The 21,322-nt window shown below is 37.3% G+C and overlaps 1 protein-coding gene across 2 annotated transcripts in view; it reads left to right on the forward strand.

Annotated features, from left to right (window-relative positions):
* Nucleotides 1-21,322, forward strand: part of LOC150080972 (putative ATP-dependent RNA helicase DDX10) — a 274,251-nt gene that overhangs the window by 22,177 nt on the left and 230,752 nt on the right. For both annotated transcript variants that reach the window (XM_090381935.1, XM_090381936.1), the window contains exon 3: nucleotides 17,533-17,663. In XM_090381935.1, the coding sequence (XP_090238061.1) occupies nucleotides 17,533-17,663 (131 nt within the window). The remainder of the gene's footprint in view (nucleotides 1-17,532; nucleotides 17,664-21,322) is intronic.

Here is a 21,322-nt window from a genome sequence, read left to right on the forward strand (position 1 = left end):
ATGGAGAAAGGAATGGTTGAGTGGAAGAAGACAGTGGTTATTGATGGACACTTCTCTTCATGGACTAATGTTATTAGTGGAGCCCCAACATATTCTGGTGCCTGGCTCATTGTTATTTTCTATATTTATTAATGATATTGATGAAGGTATATCAGGCCTAATATCTAAGTTTGCAGATGATACAAAGGTTGGCATGCTGGTTAATGACAGTAATAACAGCATGCCACTGCAACAAGATCTAGCAAAATTAGGCAGATGAGCTGAGAAATGGCAATTGAAGTTTTAGGTTGATAAATGTGCATATGGGTAGCAGTAACCCCAGAGTAATGTATTGACTGTGTGTTATGCACTCATGGTAGTGGAAAATGAAAAAGACCTGGGGGTTGTTGTGCAGTTCTGATATGAAGTTCTCTGAGAAGATGCCACAACAGTACATGGAGATTTTGTCAATGATATATAGGAATTTTCCAAGCAGGGATAAGGATGTGATTATCCCATTGTATAAGGCAGTAGTCAGGCCACATCTTGAGTACTGCATACAGGTCTAGAAGCCTGAGATTCTAAATTAAGAATTTAGAATCTCAAGCTGCATGAAGTGGGCAGATTCCTTTCATGGGTGAGGGAGGTTGACGAATATTTCCTGTTATCCTTAACTTCCATTTCCATTGAGCAGTAAACAGTATCAGCGTCGTTATCTGTATTTTTTCCAAGTTACATTTTAATAAATATCAGTAATAAACAAAATATGTAATTTAGGCTATGGCCACAGGAACAAATAAAAATGCAGCATTTTTATTTGCTCATCTATCCATAGCCCTGGGATAATATCAAGAAATATATCAAGCTGTGGCATGAGTTCTCCATTGCTTGAAAGTTATGTTTGCTTGTTTATTTTTGGACCTATCATATTCAGTAAAAGCACGAAATCAACTGCTGACATTCGTGTAAACAGTCATTTTTAGAGATGTGCATGGTAAGGGTTCATCATTTTTCTTCTCTGGCTTCCAGTAATTGTTACAAACATAGCACATATTTCAGCTTCATGTTTTAACTATAACATTTGTGGACTACATTAGATAGATAAAGTGGCATATATTGTGCATAAAGCATTGCTCAATACACGATACGTGAATCGGATGACCAGATTTTAAGGATTGAAAATGGGAACAAAACATTCTGGAGATGAAAAAAATCAGGATAAAACACACTTTGAAGAAGAAAATTTGGGACATTTATGGAACTCATCTATAAAACACTAGGGGGATGTAATTTTTACTGATCTTGCTTTTTTAGGACACCCTAATATTAGCAGTGCTAATATTATTTTGTAAAATAAAGCACAAAAAGATCTTCAGTTTCAAGTAGAATTATTAATCAGTTGTTTGTTTGTTATTTTGTTTTTATGAGCATTAGCAACTAAGGCCATATTGCTCCAGGGATATGCGGTGGTCATTCCATGACCTCTCCGCATCCTCCGTATTTGGTGGTCACGGGCTCGAACCCCGGTCTAATCAAGAAGCATGTGCTACGCACTGCTGCTCCTTCCCACCTGGCTACGGAGGCGCCATTAATCAGTTAACTCTAGGAATACAAAAATCCTAATTCCGATACAATTAACATGTTTATATAAGAAAACATTAATCATAGGAACTCAAAAATCGTGGTATATTTTGCATTAAAAATAAGAGATAATCCTGTTCATAACTATAGGTTATGTTCTTCATTAGATCCAATTTCTTTAGAAGATTTTCTGTTTCATAATGAAATTAACAAGTCCAAGTAAGTCAATTTGTAATCACTTGCTGCCAGACCCGGTGGCTCCCAACAGTTTTATCCAAATTTGCTGTTAGCGTTGGCAGCAATTGCCACTCACCTGCCTGAGCCACTTCGTCCTGGTTGCTACTTGCAGAATCACTTTCAATATAGGTTTCTGTCGGATTTTGCTATTCTGTTCAATGTATGTTCAAAGAAAATATTATTTCCACATTGGCATGATGTTCAGAATTTAGGGGGAGGGGATGGCATGGCTTCTAGTTTTCTGAGATTGGAAAAACCCTCGGTTCATATTCCATCTCTACTGGAGAACATTTCATCAGTTTTTTTCACAGCATTATCAAGTTAGTCAGTTCAGTGTGAGCCCTGAATGACTATCTCCAGGAAACTTGGGTTTTTCATTCAGCAGACCTACTGAAGAATTCATGCTATTATGAACAAAATACACTAACACTTTATAATCTTAGTTGCTTTAGCACTTAAGTATTACATTATTTGATTACATTATGCTAAACAATGGTACTCCTCCTCAGCAATGCTGAGAAAATAGATAAGAAAAACTCTTTAGCACTTTATTTTACTTATTTATCGGAATACTGTAGTAAAAAAAAAGAAAAAAAAAAGTGTAATTAGTTTTGAAGAATCTGAAGTTAGGGTATTTTACTCACAGTCCATGTTACCATGGAAAACACATCCAGGCTTTAGCTCAGGAGCAGCAAAATGATAGTTTTATGGTGCCATTTTCTTTTTTTTTTTTTTTTTTGTGATGAGCAGATGAATTTGCTGTTTACATCTTGGTGTTGCAAATACCATGTGCCTGCAGAGGTGCCTCCGTAGCCAGGTGGGAAGGAGCAGCAGTGCATAGCACACGCTTCTTGATTAGACCGGGGTTTGAGCCCATCACCACCAAATACGGAGGATGCGGAAAGGTCAGGGAATGACCACCGCATATCCCGGAGCAATATGGCCTTAGTTGCTAATGCTCCTAAAAACCAAATAACAAACAAACCATGCCTGCAATGGCAAAAATAAAATACGGTAAACCCTAGCCAATCCAGTTATGGATAATCCGGATCGAAATAGGAAAAATTCTGTTCACAATTGAGTACTTTGAAAGACATGGGATTTAGGAAGGCAGATGAGTAACTCTGACTACGCAGCGAAAGCCGGAACATACATTACATTGTCTTGCGTGTTGTTCGGTATTGTTGTTGACTATGAGTCGGACATCCATCCATCTCAGATGTACATATACGTCTGAGACAGATGTATATGCGTATGTACATAAGTTAACATATTTTATATAATTATGGGTTCTAAAGAATTATAAAGTGGATTAAAAAAAAACACGTTACTTTAACTATCATTAACAAGCTCAAAATTAGCATTAGCAGAGGCATATGATGCAAGAAAGCAAGCTTATGCAGCATCAGCCAAAAAAAAAAAAAAAACTTCCACATCACCCCCTCCATTCGTTCGAAATACCTGTCCAGCTGATCCTTAAATTTATTTAGGCTATCAACCTCCACAACAAGGGATGGAAGTCTGTTCCACTACCTGCTGGCTAAAGGCAAATTTCCACACATCTATCCTACATCTGTCTTGACTCAATTTGAATTTATGCCCTCTCAAGTGATTATTCTGAGCAACAGGAAGAATCCCATCAGCATTGAGCATGCTCAAACCATTCAAGTCTTTATACACCTCTATCAGATCACCTCGCCGGTGCCTAGTCTCAGACACTGTAATTTGCAAAACTTAAGCCTTTCTTCGTAAGAGCAACCCTTTGTTCCATTCACTAATCTTGTTGCACTTCTCTGTACTCGTTCCAGCAGCTCTACATCCTTCTTGAAATCAGGCCTCCAGACCTGTATACAGTACTCAAGGTGTGGCCTGACCATTGCCTTATACAAGGGAATAATCACCTCCTTATCCCTGCTAAAAAAATTCCTGTATATCATTGACAATACACCATGAGCTACCCTTGTAACCTGTCTGCACTGCTCAGAGAACTTCATATCTGCCTGCACAATTATCCCCAGGTCCTTTTTATTCTCTACCACTGTCAGTGCCACAGAGTTGATACGTTGCTCTGGGGTTGCTGTTTCCCATATGTAGTACTTTACATTTGTGAAGATTAAACTTCATTTGCCACCTCTCAGCCTATCTGCTCAACCTTTTCAGATCCTGTTGCAGCAGCATGGTGTCATTAATGTCCTTAACTACCCTGCCAACCTTTGTATTGTCTGCAAACTTGGACATTAAGCTTGATATACGATCATCAATATTATTTATAAATACAGAAAACAATAATGGACCCAACACTGAACCCTGAGGGACTCTACTAATAACATTAGTCCATGAGCAGTGTCCACTCTCTGTCTTCTCCCCCTCAACCACCCCTTTATCCATAGCAACAATTTGCCTCCAATGCCACACTGCTAGGCGCCTCCGTAGCCAGGTGGGAAGGAGCAGCAGTGCGTAGCACACGCTTCTTGATTAGACCGGGGTTCGAGCCCGTCACCACCAAATACGGAGCTATGCGGAAAGGTCAGGGAATGACCACCGCACCGGAGCAATATGGCCTTAGTTGCTAATGTTCCTAAACAACAACTTGTATCGACTTGCCACACTGCTCCAATTTGTGCAGCAGTCTTCCATGTGCAACAGTATCAAAAGCCTTTCTAAGGTCCAAGTATATAATATCAAAGTTATTCCCTGCATCCAGCTCTTTTGTGACTGCATCATAGTATCCAATCAAATTGGTCAGGCAAGACGTCCCCTTAACAAAACCATGCTGTGTCCGAGCTATAACTGAAGTCTTGTCTAGATGATCCTGCAGTGCTTCCATTAATTTTCCTGGAACAGAAGTTAAACTCACAGGTCTATAATTACTTGTATCAGCCTTTGATCCTCCTTTGTGAATTGGGGTCTCATTTGCACATCTCCAGTCTATGGGTACCTCCCCTGAGTCCAAGGAAGCTCTCATAATTATGGCTAAGGGTTTGCTTACTTCCTTTACTGCCTCCTTTAATATAACTAGATAGATCCCATCCAGCCCAGGTGCCTTTCTTGTGTTTATCTTCAACAATTTCTCCTCCACTTTATTCTCAGTTATTACAAGATTATCTAGCTTACTGCCAGAGTTGAATACACCTCTGGCATTCCCCCTCGTTGAATACCTCCTCATGTGTGAATGTCGATGCAAAATATTCATTTAGTTTGTTAGCTACCTGAGCAGGATCATCAACAGTTGAACCATCGATAGCAAGTGGACCAATCGGATTCATCCCCTTCCTTCTAGAGTTTACATAAGTAAAGAAATCTTTGCTGTTTTTCTTTGCATCCTTTGCCAAAGATTTCTCACAATATGTCTTTGCCTGCCTAACCTCCTTTGTGACTTGGTTACAGACCAGATTATATCTATTATAGGCTTGTGTGTCACGTGTTAATTTATATATATCCCATGCATTTTTTTCCTCTGCCATGTGTCTCATTAGTTCATCTGACATCCATTTAGGCCTAAACGTTGAACAATATTTCTTAGTTGGTATGTAAAACCTAGTAGCTTCCAAGATAAGTTCTTTGAACGCTTCCCATTTTGAATTTGCTGTTCGTAACATCATCAGTTGGTCCCACTGTATTGAATTTAAATACTGTCTCAGACCATCGTAGTCGCCTTTACAAAAGCAATAACCCTTCCCTTTACCCCTGATGGTAGTTACCTCTTTGAGTAAATCCCACTTCAGCACACTGTGATCACTGCCACCTAGTGGTTCCTTTATCTGCAGATTCTTAATGCAAAAAGAATCACTACTGATAATCAAATCAAGTATATTACTCCCTCTAGTTGCCTCCCGAACATGTTGATGTAGAAAACAATCATCCAATAAATCCACAAAAGCCTTGCTAGTGTGTGAGTGACCAACCCACAAATTCCAGTCAATATCTGGGAAATTAAAATCCCCCATTATAAGACTCTCTGATTTAATGGCCCACTCTATTTCCCTGTACATTTTCTTATTATACTCATCAGAGTCATTAGGCGTATAGCACACTCCTACTCTCAATTTTGATCTCCCAATGCTTATATCACACCAAACCGACTTGACACTGCACTGTCCAGCGATGTTGACTGGCTTCACTTCCTTGGATTTTATGTTTCGTAACGTTTCCTAACCTCTCCTCCCTTCCTATCCTTTCTGTAGACGTTGTACTCCCCAAATTCCAGTTCTGCATTCCTTATATCTGTGTGACACCACGTCTCTGATATCCCAACAATATCCACCTTTGATGCTTTGAGCAATACCTCAATTCATCAAATTTATTTACCAAACTCCTAGCATTGGTATACATGCAAGTATATATGCACCGGTTCCTATTCTTAGCTACCCTAACACAACCCATGTGTTTACTTGTACCGCAATGACTCCCAACAGTCTCTGAAACATCCTGCATCTTGTTTTTCAGGATTCTGCTCATTCCAATAGAAGCAGTGCAAGAATCACTTTCACCTCTGCCAGTGGCTACTGTTAATCTATTAGTCCTTGTATCCCCCCCCCAAGCTAGCAGTTTCCGAACCCACCTAACACTGCCTCGATAGCATCAGTAAATATTCTTGCACCCTTTCTATTTAAGTGTATCCCATCCCCGTAGAAGCAGTCTCTCCTGTTAACAAGTACAGACCAGGCAGAAAAAAATTCTACCACTTGAATCTTGCACAATCTTTCCAGAGCCGAATTGATCGACAAGGCTGTCATCATATACACCTCCTATCGTGTCTGTGCAGAATTGCAGACACTTTCAAATTCAACCCTAATTCGTGGCTCTTTTTTTCAACAGTGACCTGTACTTGTTGAGTAATTCTGCTGGTCTCCTACTCTTAATATCATTAGTGCCAACGTGTACAACTAATATCACCTTTTGTGCCCTTAAAAGATGATATCCGCTAATGTTAGAACTACTTGAAATTGGTGTTCCTGGAAAAAAAATTGCTGAAGAATTAGGTATTAGCCAGCAGGCTGTGTCAGATATTAAAACACTAAAAGAATCTATAAAGACATATGCTTTAAAATTCGATGTGGGGAGTGATAAAAGCAATGAATGAAATAGACAGACAATAAAAAAGCCAAAACTTATTTAAGGTGCTGGTCTCCACTACAGAAGATGGAAGTTCGTTCCAACTATCAACCACCCACTGGCTAAAGGCGAATTTCTGCAAATCTATTCTACAATTGTCTTTCCTCAATTTGAATTTATGCCCCCTCAGGTGAGTAATCTGAGCAAGATTACTTAATCCCATTAGCATTGAGCTTGCTCAATCCATTCTTGAAGACCTTATATACCTCAATTAGATCACCTTGCAGTGCCTAGTCTCCAGAAGCTGCAATTTGCAGAACTGAAGCCTTTCTTGGTAACGCCAACCCTTTGTTCCACGGCCACTCTCATTGCCCTTTTCTGTACTCGTTCCAGCAGCTCTATATCTTTCCTAAAATGAGTCCTCCAGACCTGTATACCGTACTCAAGGTGTAGCCTAACCATTCCCTTATGCAAGGGGACAATTGCTCCCTTATCTCTGCTAGCAAAATTCCTGTATATCATTGACAAGGCACCATGAGCTACTCTTGCAGCCTTTTTGCACTGCTCAGAAAACTTCATATCTGACTGCACAATTACCACCATGTGCTTTTCACTCTCCACTACCCGAGTGTAGTACCACCCAGTTGGTTCGTTACTCTGGGGATACTGCTACCCATATGCAGTAATTTACATTTGTTAATGTTAAACTTCAGTTACCACCTGTCAGCCCATCTACCCAACTTTTTTAGATCCTGTTGCAGTAGCATACTATTATTACTGTCATTAACAACACTGCCAACCTTCATATCGTCTGCAAACTTAGATATTAACCCTGATAAACCACAATGGGCTCAACACCGAACCCTGGCATACTCCACTAATAACATTAGTCCATGAAGAGAAATGTCCATTGTAGCAACTTGCCCTTAATGCCATACTGCTCTAATTTTTACAGTAGTCTTCCATGTGCCACAGTATCAAAAGCTTTCCTAAAATTCAAGTATATGATATCAAAATTATTCTTTGCATCCAGTTCCTTTGTGACCACATCATAGTATCCAATGAAATTTGTCAGACAAGTCTTCCCCCAAACAAAGTTCTGTGTATGACCTATAACTGTAGTCTTGTCTAGATGATCCTTCATCACTTCTTTAATCAATGACTCCATTAGTTACGCTGGAATAGAAGTTGGACTAACAGGTCTGTAATTATCCATCGCCCTTTGATCCCCTTTTGCACATCTCCAGTCCATGGGGACCTTCCCTGAGTCCAAGGAAGCTTTCATAATTATGGCTAAGGGTTTGCTTACTTCCTTTGTTGCCTCCTTTAATATAACTGGATAGATCCCATCCACCCCAGGTGCCTTCCTTATGTTTAGCTTCAGTGATTTCTCCTCCACTTTGCTCTCAGTTATTACAAAATGACTTAGTTCCCTGTTAGAGTTTAATAAACTTCTGGCATTCTCCTCCTTAAATAACTCCTCATGTGAATATCATTAAATTGTCCATTTATAAGCCTTTTAGGGTATTTTTTTGCTTCACTAATCCGAATGACCTTCCCCCCACCAAGTTGATCTGGATTAGTGAGGTTTTACTGTACCTCTAGTTTTGCCATTGGGGAGGTGTTGAAAATTCAGAAGACATCATTGTTAAAGGATATGGAGCAAGTCTATTTGAGTATTTCATGTTTGGGGAGGGGACAGAATTTATAGTTTGTCTCTGGAATTTTGCTTGTTTTGATTGGAGTTGTATTGAACTGTATTATCAAGGCAATTTTGTTTTGTTAAATGTTCATGCTTTCAAACATCGTTTCTCATAGACATTTGCACTTAGGAATTTTATTGAATGGTAAGAATATAAAATATCTGATGTTCTATTATATCACTAATTATAAGAGGTTTCTTCTGCTCGCTTGATTTTTTAAGACATGAAAATAGTACAAAATGATGTAGGAACAGTGCATATTGATATTTTGCAACATCTTCACATTTTTATAATGTTAAATTCAAAATGCACAACTGTTGCTGTTTATTATTATGATAATGTCAAGTGTCATGCTAAATTAAGAAAATTATATATTATTAATTTTAACATTGTATATTTAGTTCAGAAAAAGAGTTTTACAAGGAAATTGGACAAAATAGCATTCCCAAAATTTTTTGAGGATACTGTGACGTTATGCCCAATATTGGAACAATTTTGAAAAGTGTGATGTCTGGTCACCTTAAAGACCCTGATGTGTGTTTAATTATTTAGGATAGGTAGTGTATATGTGCTTAAAGGAGAAGTGCACATCATTTATTTATATATACACTTTTTTTTTTTTTTTTTTTTTATGAACTAGCAAATACTCATGATGTTTATAATAAAACTAACAACTAACAAATGTCTGCCGTTGAACATAGGGCATTCAATTTTATATCAACATAGCAATATTATGTATAGAGGGAATTCATCAGTTAACTTTCTCAAAACAGGAATTGCAACAAATGATATTTTTGCATCCGACTGGTTGTTTTAAATTTTACTGCTCTTTCACTGGGTGGTTTTATTTCAGTATAACTGGATGAAGAAATCAAGGATTTGATCAAGTAATTCAATGATAAAAATAATAAAACTAGAACACATTTTAAATTCTGAATATTTGATACTATGGTGTTTTGAGGTATTTAATTAGCAACAATATATGCATTGATATCAATTTTGAACAATAAAAATGTGCTCTATTTGAATATTTGAATTAATCAATTCCCAGTTAGTTACACGCATCCCATTGTATTCAGAAATTTTTGGTTTTGTATTTTCCAGAAAGCAAAGATGGTATTTTTTTTTTTTTTAATATAATGCATTTTGAAATTCCCAAGTTTCTGATTTCAAAAAAGCTTTTGATATTGTTCCTCATGAAAGATTGCTGTACAAATTGGGGCGGGGTGGCATTAGGAAAAAGTTACACTGCAAGGACAGAATCTATGTACTTGCCAAGCAGTGGATGAACCCACTGCTTGGCAAGTACATAGGTATGCTGCATTCACATAGACGGTAATTCGATGTCAGTATGGATAAACGTCGTGAGTTAACCGACTCTGAAAGAGAGGTTGATAGTGGGTGCCTGATGCATGGGTCACTCTATGGTGGAGGTGATACAGAAATTGCACTATCCCTGTGTGACATTATCAAGAGTGTATCGGAAATACGCCATTTCCGGAATAACATCTCATTGTGGACAGCACTTTGGGTGGAAAAGGTGGTGGACGAAAGTGGCCATTGATGTCTGTCTCGCATTGTTTCAGCAAACCAGAGAGTGACACAGTGGCACAAATCACCGCAGACTCCAAGACCATCAGGCGATCATTAGCTGCAGTAGGTTATGGGAGCTGCCAACCCACCAGAGTCCCATTGCTAAAACCACGACACAGGACTCTGTGCCTCAACTGGGCAAAAGAACATCGGCACTGGACCTTGGATGATTGGAGATGGGTCTCTTGGTCTGATGAGTCCCGTTTCCACTTATTTCGAGTGGACTGGAGGGTGCATATTTGGTGGAAACTGTATGAAGCTATGCATCCATCATGTCAACAAGGAACTGTTCATGCAGGTGGACCGTCGGTAATGGTCTGGGGCGTGTTTAACTGGCACACATTGGGACCTCTGGTACATCTAGACACATCTTTGAATGGTCTAGGTTACATGTCCATCCTTGCAGAACATCTGCATCCCTTCATGGTTATCGTGCACCCAGAGAGCAATAGACTCTTCCAGAAGGAAAATGTGCTTTCCCCACAGAGTCATGGTGACTAGAACATGGTTCGAAGAGCATTCTGCAGATTTTACCACCATGGAATGGCCTCCCCATTCACTGGACATTAATCTTGTGGAGCATCTTTGGGATGCTGTGGAAAGGTTCGTTTGAGCTTTGGATCTTCTGCCCTTGAATGCGACGGAATTATGGACAGTGGTGCAGCAAGCATGGATGGAAATACCTGTGGAATGCTTTCATGAGCTAGTGGACTCAGTGCCTCACTGTGTGACTGCCCTTATCCAGGCAAAAGGTGGGTCTACCTGTTACTATATAGGTATCCCATGATTTATGTCCACTTAGTGTACTTCTATGAATAAATAGCTGGTTTAGTGCAAGAAGATGGGGGACTGGTTATCAATTGGCACTACTATTCTTGGCTAATGTTGTTAGTAGAGTCATTGTTTTCTATATTTGTTAATGATAGGTATGAAGGCATATCAAGCTTAATGTGTCTAAGTTTGCAGATGGCTGTAGAATAGATGTGCGGAAATTTGCCTTTAGCTAGTGGTTAATTGCTGGAACAAACTTCCATCTGTCATGAAAATTGATAGGTTAAATAAATTTAAGGAGGAACTGGACAAACATTTAGAGTGAATGGTTGTGTGAATTTTTTTTTTTTTTTGGCTGATGCTACATAAGCTCATACATTTGCTTTCTTGCATCACATGCCACAATTACTGCTACTATTACTACTACTACTGCATAGGTTTTCAGGATAGTTAGTGATTAGGGTATACTACCAAAAAGATCTAGAAAAATTAGGTAGATGGGCTGAGAAGTGGCAATTGAAGTTTTTTTTTTTTTTTTTTTTTTGGCTGATTCTGTGTGAGCTTGCTTCCTTCTATCATTTGCCACTACTAATATTAAAATAGTATAAATAATTGCATGATTTGCATGAAGCAAAAGACTAAAAATATATTCATACGTATTTCCAAAGGATAAATTTTAGAATGCAAAATTATCATAATTTTCTCTTCCACATATGATTTTTAGGCTCTCATAATAAAGTTAAAATTCAAAAAATCTTCTTGCACATGTGACCCTTTTCTCATTGCACAGACACAGAGAACAAGGCATAGAGAACTAGCCCCCTACTTTTTTGAGAACAATTCTTTAAATTTTATTGCGTTAATATAAATGACTTAATGAATTGTTTAGGAATTATTATTAAAAGCTTAAAAATAAAAAAAAGTGTGTGTGTGTGTTCTTACTGAAAACTATAAAAGTGATATTTGGTAAAGTTTACCATATTAGGTACCTGTCAGTTGTGCAACATTAATGCTATTGCACATAGGGCAATTAGGCATTATATGTGCATGAAATTATATTAGTCAATTTTATTTCATGGTATCTGTCTGTAGGGAATTAGGTGTATGAGGACCAAACTAACAAGTTAGTAGCCGACCGGGCTAGCCGTGTGGGTAAAGTTCCTGCCTGGCAACCCAAAGGTCGCGGGTTCGAATCCCGCCTTGGGCTTGGATCAAAATATTGCAAAAACCTTGGGAGGTGCACTATGGCCACAAAAGCCGATGCGCCAACAACTACAAAAAAAAAAAAAAAAAAAAAAAGTTAGTAAAAGTAAACTAGCTTTAGCCTGGAAGACCTATATAAAATTATATTAATGAAAATGCATCATCATCATTTTATTTTTATTTCCATTTTCATTAATATAATTTTATATAGGTCTTCCAGGCTAAAGCTAGTTTACTTTACTAACTTGTTAGTTTGGTCCTTATACACCTAATTCCCTACAGATAGATACCATTAAATAAAATTGACTAATACTGTATATATAAGTAATATATATATATATATATATATATATAAGTATATATATATATTAGTGCAATGAAATTTTTTGTATGACTATTTTTTTATTAAATAAATTTGAAGCAGAGAAGTTGGCACCTTGTAGTTTTTAATGTTGCCAAAATAAACTGAGTAAAATAGTCATATACAGTTGGTGTTATTTATACTTTATTCTAAAAGTGTTTATTTGGTTTCTAAATTAAAACACTGAAAAGGGCTGTATCTTATGAGTTAATATTGTAAAAAAGTGTTTCATAATAAACTTTAGATAACACCACTCTGCATGGTTTTCTGTGAACTTAATATTTTTAACTCAGCTTTTTATGCTGATTTCAGAAATGTTATTCATTTTTTCCTATCGTAGTTTTTTCTCAAATCACTTAAGTTGATTTGTGAATGTATTAAATTAGGAGTAAATGCTCTGGGAATTTGTAAACTAAATCTTCAAGTATAAATGCCTGATGATATTGATGTTGGCAGCACTGCCTTCAGTCATATGTTTCTTGGTGTTGAGAGTTTTATGCAGCAGTGATTATCAGTGTGTTAGCTCAGTTTATTTTTGAGGTTATCATATCAGACTTGTGCTGAAAAGTGAGTAAAACATCTGCACGCAAGTGTTTGAACAATCCAAACGTATTTTGTTATATCTGTGGAAGTTATGTAGTTCTCAAGCAAAGACAAGATGGAGTGAAACTCTTTGACCAAGATAAGCAGTGGGCTCCACATGAAGTTTGGCGAACTTGTGTTGAAGCATTGAGAGTGCGAGAAGATGGTAAAAAGAAGACTATGCCATTTGCAATTCCCGTGATTTGGTGGGATCTTACAAATCACTTGATGACTGTTATGTTTGCTTAATTAATGTAGTGGGATACAATGCAAAGAGTAAGAAGGGCACTGTGTATCCTAATATTCCATCTGCTATTAGACCAGTCCCACATGGAAATAACCTGTCGATTCCACACCCTACACTTATATTGGAGAATGTAGCAACAGAGAGAGAGAGAGAGAGCTGAAAGTAAAGCTTCTGAAGATGTCACTGAAGTCTAAATGCCTGATGATATTGAGTCCAGGCCCTCAACTATTTCAAAGCATGAACTCAATGGTCTGGTAAGAGACTTGAATTTATATCTTGCACATGTGCCTGAAAAAATTTTGCACAGACACAGAGAAAAAGGCATAGAGAACTCTAGTCTCCTACTTTTCTGAGAACGATTCTTTGGTTTTTTGCATTAATATAAATAACTTAATGAACTATTAGGAATTATTTACAGCTCTACACAGTGGAGACTTTTTGACTCATCAAAAAGGAGTCTCAAAGGTGTGTCAAAAAGTCTCAAAGGAGTCTCTCATAATAACTGCACAATCATACACCAACTGTTATTAAAAATATAAATAGTGTTATGTTATATTAAAATAATGATGTAGATAAATGAAATAAATAGAATGATAAAATTCCACCTGATAAAACTGATAAAAAGGTAACTGCCTGTACAATAAAATATGAAATTTTAAACTGCAAAGAATTATTTACAATAAAACAGTGTAGATAAAACACAGGATGATAAAAGCACTAAAACACTGTAGGAATTCCAGTAGCTCGCCCTGTGCATCTGAAAAGAACTTGAAAAAATTGTTGACAAATATATTAAGTATGAAGAACATGGTTGGTCAGTCTGTGCTGACTTTAAAGTGATAGGCATGTTACTTGGACAGCAATATGGCTACACAAAAATTCCTTGCTTATTGTGTGAGTGGGACAGTCAGGCAAGAAGTAAGCACTGAGATATCAAAGTCTGGCCATAGAGGAGCAGTTAGTTGCATGGATCAAAGAACATAGTTCATAAACCACTGGTTTATGAACTATGGAGATATCAAAGTCTGGCCATAGAGGAGCAGTTAGTTGCATGGATCAAAGAACATAGTTCATAAACCACTGGTAGACGCCCCAAAACTTCCTCCTTCCACCTTTGCATATAAAACTGAGTTTGATGAAACAGTTTGTGAAAGCTTTACCTCTGGAAGGTCTCTGCTTAAACTACCTTTGCTCTAAATTCCCATCAATCACCCCTGAGAAGCTAAAACAAGGTATTTTTGTTGGACCTGAAATTTGCAAGCAGATGGACCGAGATTTTGAGGGAACTGAATAAAAGAGAAAAACGGGCATGGATTAGTTTCAGGTCTGTTGTTTAGAACTTCTTAGGGAACAACAAGGATCCAGACAAGGATCAAGGATATAGTTGAAAATATGTTGGCAAACTTCAAGAAGCTGCTGAGCTGCAACAGGAGTGTCAAGGTACATTCTTTACACACCCACATCGACTACTTCCCAGGAAGTGTTAGTGAAGAACAGAGTGAGATGTTTCACCAGGATATTAAAGACATGGAGATGAGGTACCAGGGGAGGTGGAATGTCAGTGTGATGGCTGACTATTACTGGATGCTGAAGAGGGACTGTAAAGTAGAAGGATCTGAAAGAAAATCAAAGAAATGAAAATTTGACCCATTGTAGATCAGTTTTTAAAATGAGAGGTGAGTGTTTAGTGAGCTTTTTACCACACTGCCCTTTTTCATAGTGTTTTAAACATGTTTTTAAATATAAAAGTCTGGTAAAGTAGCATTTTGTTATAATTTCAGTACACAAATTCTGCCAAAATAAATAAAAATTAATAAAAGAGTTTTGTGAAAAATCAAATTTTCTTTCATGATTTTTGAAGAAACCTGATGTGTTGGAAACAAACAAAAGTTATTTTTGAAATCAACATTAGAAAATTATTCATAAACACCTTCCTCTGAGAAAACATCAGTGAATTTTTTTCAAAACACAAAGGAGTGTAATCATTTCTTGCTTCAGTAAAAGCTTTGTTATCTGGCACTTAGATAATTTTTATAGAACAGAAGTCTCCTATTGCAGTAGTTTTCTTTATGATCCATATTGAAAGACATGTAAGTCATCATCACATAAAAAAAAGGTGCATTTTTTAATGATTGATTTTTTTTTTCAGTGTCATGCCTAAAATTAAAGGAACTTAAAAAAACTAATTACTGCTTGGTGCAAAGCTTTTATTACATTTATATGTTATTTAAACAAAGCTTTTATTATCTACATACACTCATGAGCCAAAACATTATGATCACCTACTTAATAGTGTGTTGCCTTTCTCTGTGATAATTGATTGCATTCAGTGTGGCATTAATGCCACTAGACCAGCGGTTCCCAACCTGTGGTTCGCTAACCCTTGGGGGGGGATCACGAAAACGTTCCAGGGGTTCACACTAAAAATTCACAGAATTTTTAACAGAAGCTATAATTTTTAAAAAATTATAACTAATAATAAACAAAGATAAATTAAATATAAATAAAGTAAAGAACTGCCAATGAATGAAAGTACATCTCCCACAATTCCTTATAATTAGTTTACTATCTTACGGTATATTGTGTTAAATATGTTTTCTATACTAATTTTTTTTTTTTTATTCTCAAAGACCATTGTTATGTATAGGTACTCAATAATAATTTTATATTACACAATATCACTTATAAAAATGTAGTATAGGAAATATTTTATAATAAAAATTCAGAACTATTATAAGATTTCATAAAATATAGGCTTAAGTGGTTCACGATAAAAATATTATGTTGAAAAGGGTTCGCGAGTCAAAAAAGGTTGGGAACTGCTGCTAGACCATGGAAGGTGTTCTCAGATATCCTGGACCAGCTGGACGGAAGGACATCCTGGAGTTTGGCAAGAAAATGAGGCACTGACATGGCCTGGCGAATGTTGTGTCACACTGCATCCCACAAATGTTTGATAGGATTGATGTGGGGGAATTTGGCATCAAGAGGAGCATACATAAAATGCTTGGACATGACCTTCAAACCATTCCTGCACAATATGGGCCTTGTGACACTGGGCATTGTCTTGTTGAAAGAGTCCAGTGCCATCTGGGTACACGGTCAACATGTAGGGCAAAACTTGGCACAAAAGAATCCTGAGGTAGGATCTGGTGTTAAGGGTGTGTTCAGTGGCGATGAGGCGGACCCAGTGATGTCCATGAAAACATCTCCCAAACCATGATACCATCACTGCATCAGTTTTTGTCCAACTATGCAGTCAGGTTGCAGTTGTTTACCTACTCACCACCGAATACACGCCCATCCATCAGTACGATGGAGCTGGAACCCTGATTCATCGGACGAGACAACTCTTGTTGTTGTTATTTGGTTTTTAGGAGCATTAGCAACTAAGGCCATATTGCTCTGGGGATATGCAGTAGTCATTCCCTGACCTTTCCACATCCTCCGTATTTGGTGGTCACGGGCTCGAACCCCAGTCTAATCAAGAAGCGTGTGCTACGCACTGCTGCTTCTACCCACCTGGCTATGGAGGCGTCAGGCAACTCTTTTCCGTCATTCAATGTCCAGGAAAGGTGCTCCCATGTTCACTGCTGGTGTAGGCATCAGTGATGGTCACTCAATATGAACACATTTACAAGTCGCTTACTCCTTAGCTTATCTACAACAATGTCTTCTTGGATAGTGTGGTCAGAAACATTTCCCTGTGCACTCTGGTTGTAGCCTGCTGTTAATTGAGGGATCATGAGCCATCTGTTGTCGTGAGCCATCGACTGTCAACCAGTGGTGATCTCCCCGTCCTTCCATATTTCATGGTTGTGTTCTCTCTTTGGACTGTTCCCACCATACCTTCATTATTGCAGCCCTTGAATAGCCCACAATACCTGCAGTTACTTAGATGCTGGCCCCACTTTCCTAGTGCTGCAAATAATTACTCATTCAAACTCTGTCAGGTCCTTCCCTTTCTCCATTTCATGGGCTTCTTACTGACAGGTACTACCCATATCACTATGTATGCTGTGCTTGTCAGTGACAAAACTTCTAGATGCTGTGGGATGAATCCACTTGTGGAGACAGGGATCATCTTTCAGCTCATGAGTGTATTATATAGACAAAGCTTTTACTGTAATTTTTTTAGTATTTTAATTAAAGCATAAAGAGATTTAAATGTATACTGACATTTTGATGTTATTATCCCCCTCTCTGTATTTGACTTTCAGCCCTGAAAAATGCTAATTATCACACACCTACAGAAATTCAGAAAGAGACTATTGTACTTGCACTAAAAGGGCTTGACATTCTGGGTGCAGCTAAAACAGGCTCTGGAAAAACTTTGGCATTTATAATACCTGTATGTATTTTATTTTCATAATAATAATTGCAGTTTTTTTCCTAAATACCTGATTGCATTATAGCTTGATTAAATTTCATTTTTAAATTTTGAGTAATTGTCAGAATTACGTTTTGGAGAATGACTAGTTAGTATGAGAGATGGTCAAATTGTGAGGCGATATAAAATATGCTTGTAAAAATACAAGCATATTTTTATGTTGGAGCTATGCAATGTATTGTATACTTCCATACAATTCTTCAAAGTTTTTGTAACTTTTCTAGTATTTCTTGACAGCCTGAGTAAGTGAGTCAGAGGGGTGAGGTCTGGACCTGTACTGTAGGCAGGTGAAAACTTTAAAACCAAATGATTGCAATGAGCTCTGAGTTTTATGTGCCCTGTTGCATTGCCATGCTGAAGAATCGCTCCAAAGACAGAAGTCCAGATTGTATTTGTCCGATGACTCCTCTCAGTCTTTGTGATGTCTGGCATGCATTAGTATTAATTGTTGTTCCACATGGCATGCAATCTGGGGGTACCACCCGTTTAATATATCAAAGCACCAATTTCATGCAGACATTTTGAATTGTATGGCTTCAGTGAAGACTTGTCTCCATTTCATTGGTGTTTCTTTGATTTTGAGGATAACAGGCTAGATCCATGTTTCATTGCCTGTTACTGTGAATTCCACAAACTTGTGCCCTTTTGAAGATATGAGAAACAAGTTATGAAATGCTGAGCTTGGTGATTGTTAGTCAGACCATTGGAACCCAGTGAACACGAAATTTACTGTATCTCAATTTCTCCAAGAATGATGTTATGCGCTGTTCCATATGAAATATATAATATGGAAGCAGTTGTCCCAAATGACCTTAGTTTTGCAGAATCACTTCCTTGATGTATGCGCTGTTCAACCATGTTTTGGCTGTGGTTGATATTCTGTGACCTTCTGCTGGTGTGCTCTTGGATCACATTCTAACATGGTGTACAACCATTATGCTATTGACATACACTTCTACTAATTTTTTTAATCAGTTAATCAATTGATTTATTTTTTTTGCGAAAATCCCAATTCATGATAATGTCCATCATCAAAAGTATTAAAACCTGTGGTAATTAATAACAGGTTGGTAAAATTCTTGTGGATTTTATTTGTTGAAATGTTGTTTGTCCAAAGCAAAGTGATCTTACTGCATACTTTGTTTCTAGCTATTTCACCATTTCCTATGGAAAAAATAAAAGATCAAATCAGCAAAGAATGCCTTGCACTGTCTGAGTTTACAGCATCCATTAGTAACAGTGTTGCTATGAAAAACAGTTAAAATCTGCACACAAAAAGTTCAGCCTAGTTGGGCCTCAAATTTTTGTCGCTCACTTTGTAAGATTTCCACTCACATGTAGATGGAAATGGACATCATTGAGATTGGAACTGAGACCATCTATATTTGTGAAGTGAATGAGGAAGTTTTTGAGAGGTTTAGATGTTTTTCACGGATAAGTTTTTCAGTTAGTTTGATTATTATGATGCATTCAGTAGATAAAGTAAAAGTGGGGGGGGGACATGTATGAATTAATGAAATTTTTGCGCATCAAGAGTATACCCACCTCCTTGATATAACATGGTCTGGAGAATACCCTCTGCACACACACATGCCATCAGACTCCCTGCAGGCACTAGTTTACAGATTAGAGGACATGGTTATACACTAGCTGACTGGATGCCTTCTACAGAGTTAACACTAAGTTCAGTGTGGTGGACTATCTGGTGGCTGGCATGGCATGTTTTATTGCTGTACCCTCGAAACGTAAGGAATATTGTTAGATATGATAATGATAATACCCATCATAACCTCAAAAGACATCATGATAATGCCCATCATAACCTCAAAAGACATCATTGACACTGCACACTGAAGAGACTTCAAGCCTCCAATAAGCACAGTGCTGGTGTTGCACTAGATGCTGGGAGATTTTTAATTAATAGTTATTATTACTCATGTAATTATTAAAAGTATGACTGCTGTAAAGGGTAAAGTGAAAGGTTTTAATTTTAATAATATAAATTTAGATGGCAGTAGACATTTGAATTTTACTCGAGGGAGAAAGAAAGTTGGCGAATATAAGAAGTACAAATTCTAAAATGCAAAATGTTCAAAGAATTAATTCCAGAAGCTGCTCACCTTTTTTTATAGCTTTAATTTGTATTGTTCCTGGCCCAAACCAAAGTAGATGACCATTGACCTGATGATGTTAGTAACAAAAAAAAAATAAAAAAATTACATATAATGAATATAGATTAAGAGACCCTGTACACGGTGACAAGTATAAATTAATCTGCATTGAAGCAACTGAGGTAAAAAGACTTGCTAAGGCAGGCTTTGAAAAATGACATTACTAGAGAGCAAAGTGTAAGAATAAAGAAATTTTTTGCACATGTGAACTGAGCCATATTAGTCCGCCAAAGGATAGTTTTAGTAATTTAATTGTTAACCTTAAATAAATAGCTGATGAGTTACTAAATTTTTTATTATTATTATTGATTTATATATGAACCATGATTTTATGATCAGTGAAAATTAATAGGAAAAGAAATTATGCTTGAATGTGAAAAAAAGGATGGATTTTATCAGTGATGTTTAACTCTTGAGTGAAGTAACTTTTTATCTTGCAACAAGGATAGCAAAGTCTTTAAATTTAAAAGGTTAAATATATATCAGAGTAATAACATCAGATTTAGCATTCCTAAATTATTGTTTTTGCATTCAATCTGCATCATTAATTGTATTGAAATTAAAGAAGTAAGCCATAAAAAAAATAAAATAACAGGCAAATCTTACATTTTTCACATTTCATGTAAGGTGTGCCTGCTCGTGTAACTCAGTTTACTCAAGATTTACATGCAAATGGGTTGCTAAAAACAGCAGCATCCTTATGGAGCATGCTGGCTTCACTGCGTTTCCATTGTAATACTCACTACTTCTTTTAATGAAGCTTTGGCACTTATTTCTTTCTGCATCTATGCAGACTGCTTACTACAAGGACTTACCACAAACTTTTGTCAAACATATAGTTCCTGGAATCCCAGACTCACAAAATTTAGATGGCATGTTAAGACTTCTTTGTGTAGTCACAACCCACAGTTATGCATTTTCCCATCTGTATTTCAACTTGAAAATTCTCTCCCTGTAGAAGTCTGCATTTTGCTCGTCAAACTATTCTGTCACTGCTCGCTTCAGATGTTCATCATCCACAAAATCCATTCCACAACGATGCTGTTTCAATTTTCCATACCAAACAAGTAAAAGTCAGATGGGTCCATATCAGGTAAGTACAGTGGATGTAGCGAGGACTCAAATCCCACTTTTGGCCATTGTTGTTCTTGTCAGTTCATGTCTGCGAGGTGAGGTGTTGTCATCCAATAACTGCACTCTTCTAGACAGCATTCCTTGTTGTCAAGAAAGTCAATGAGCAGTACTCTTGAAGACTGTCAACAGAATTTTCCCAGCTGAGGCTTGCACTTTTGAATTTTTTTGGAATGGTGACCCAGTGTGTTTCCACAGCATGGTGACAACTTTAAATTCTGGATCAACGTAGTGAACTCAACATTCATCAGCAGTAACAATTGGGGCAAAAAAAAACTTCATTCGGAGTTGTCTGCTCCGAAAGAGACCTGATAATGT

Source organism: Mastigoproctus giganteus, chromosome 9, assembly GCF_048544385.1.
Source record: "Mastigoproctus giganteus isolate SK-2022 chromosome 9, ASM4854438v1, whole genome shotgun sequence".
Lineage (NCBI taxonomy): Eukaryota > Metazoa > Arthropoda > Arachnida > Uropygi > Thelyphonidae > Mastigoproctus > Mastigoproctus giganteus.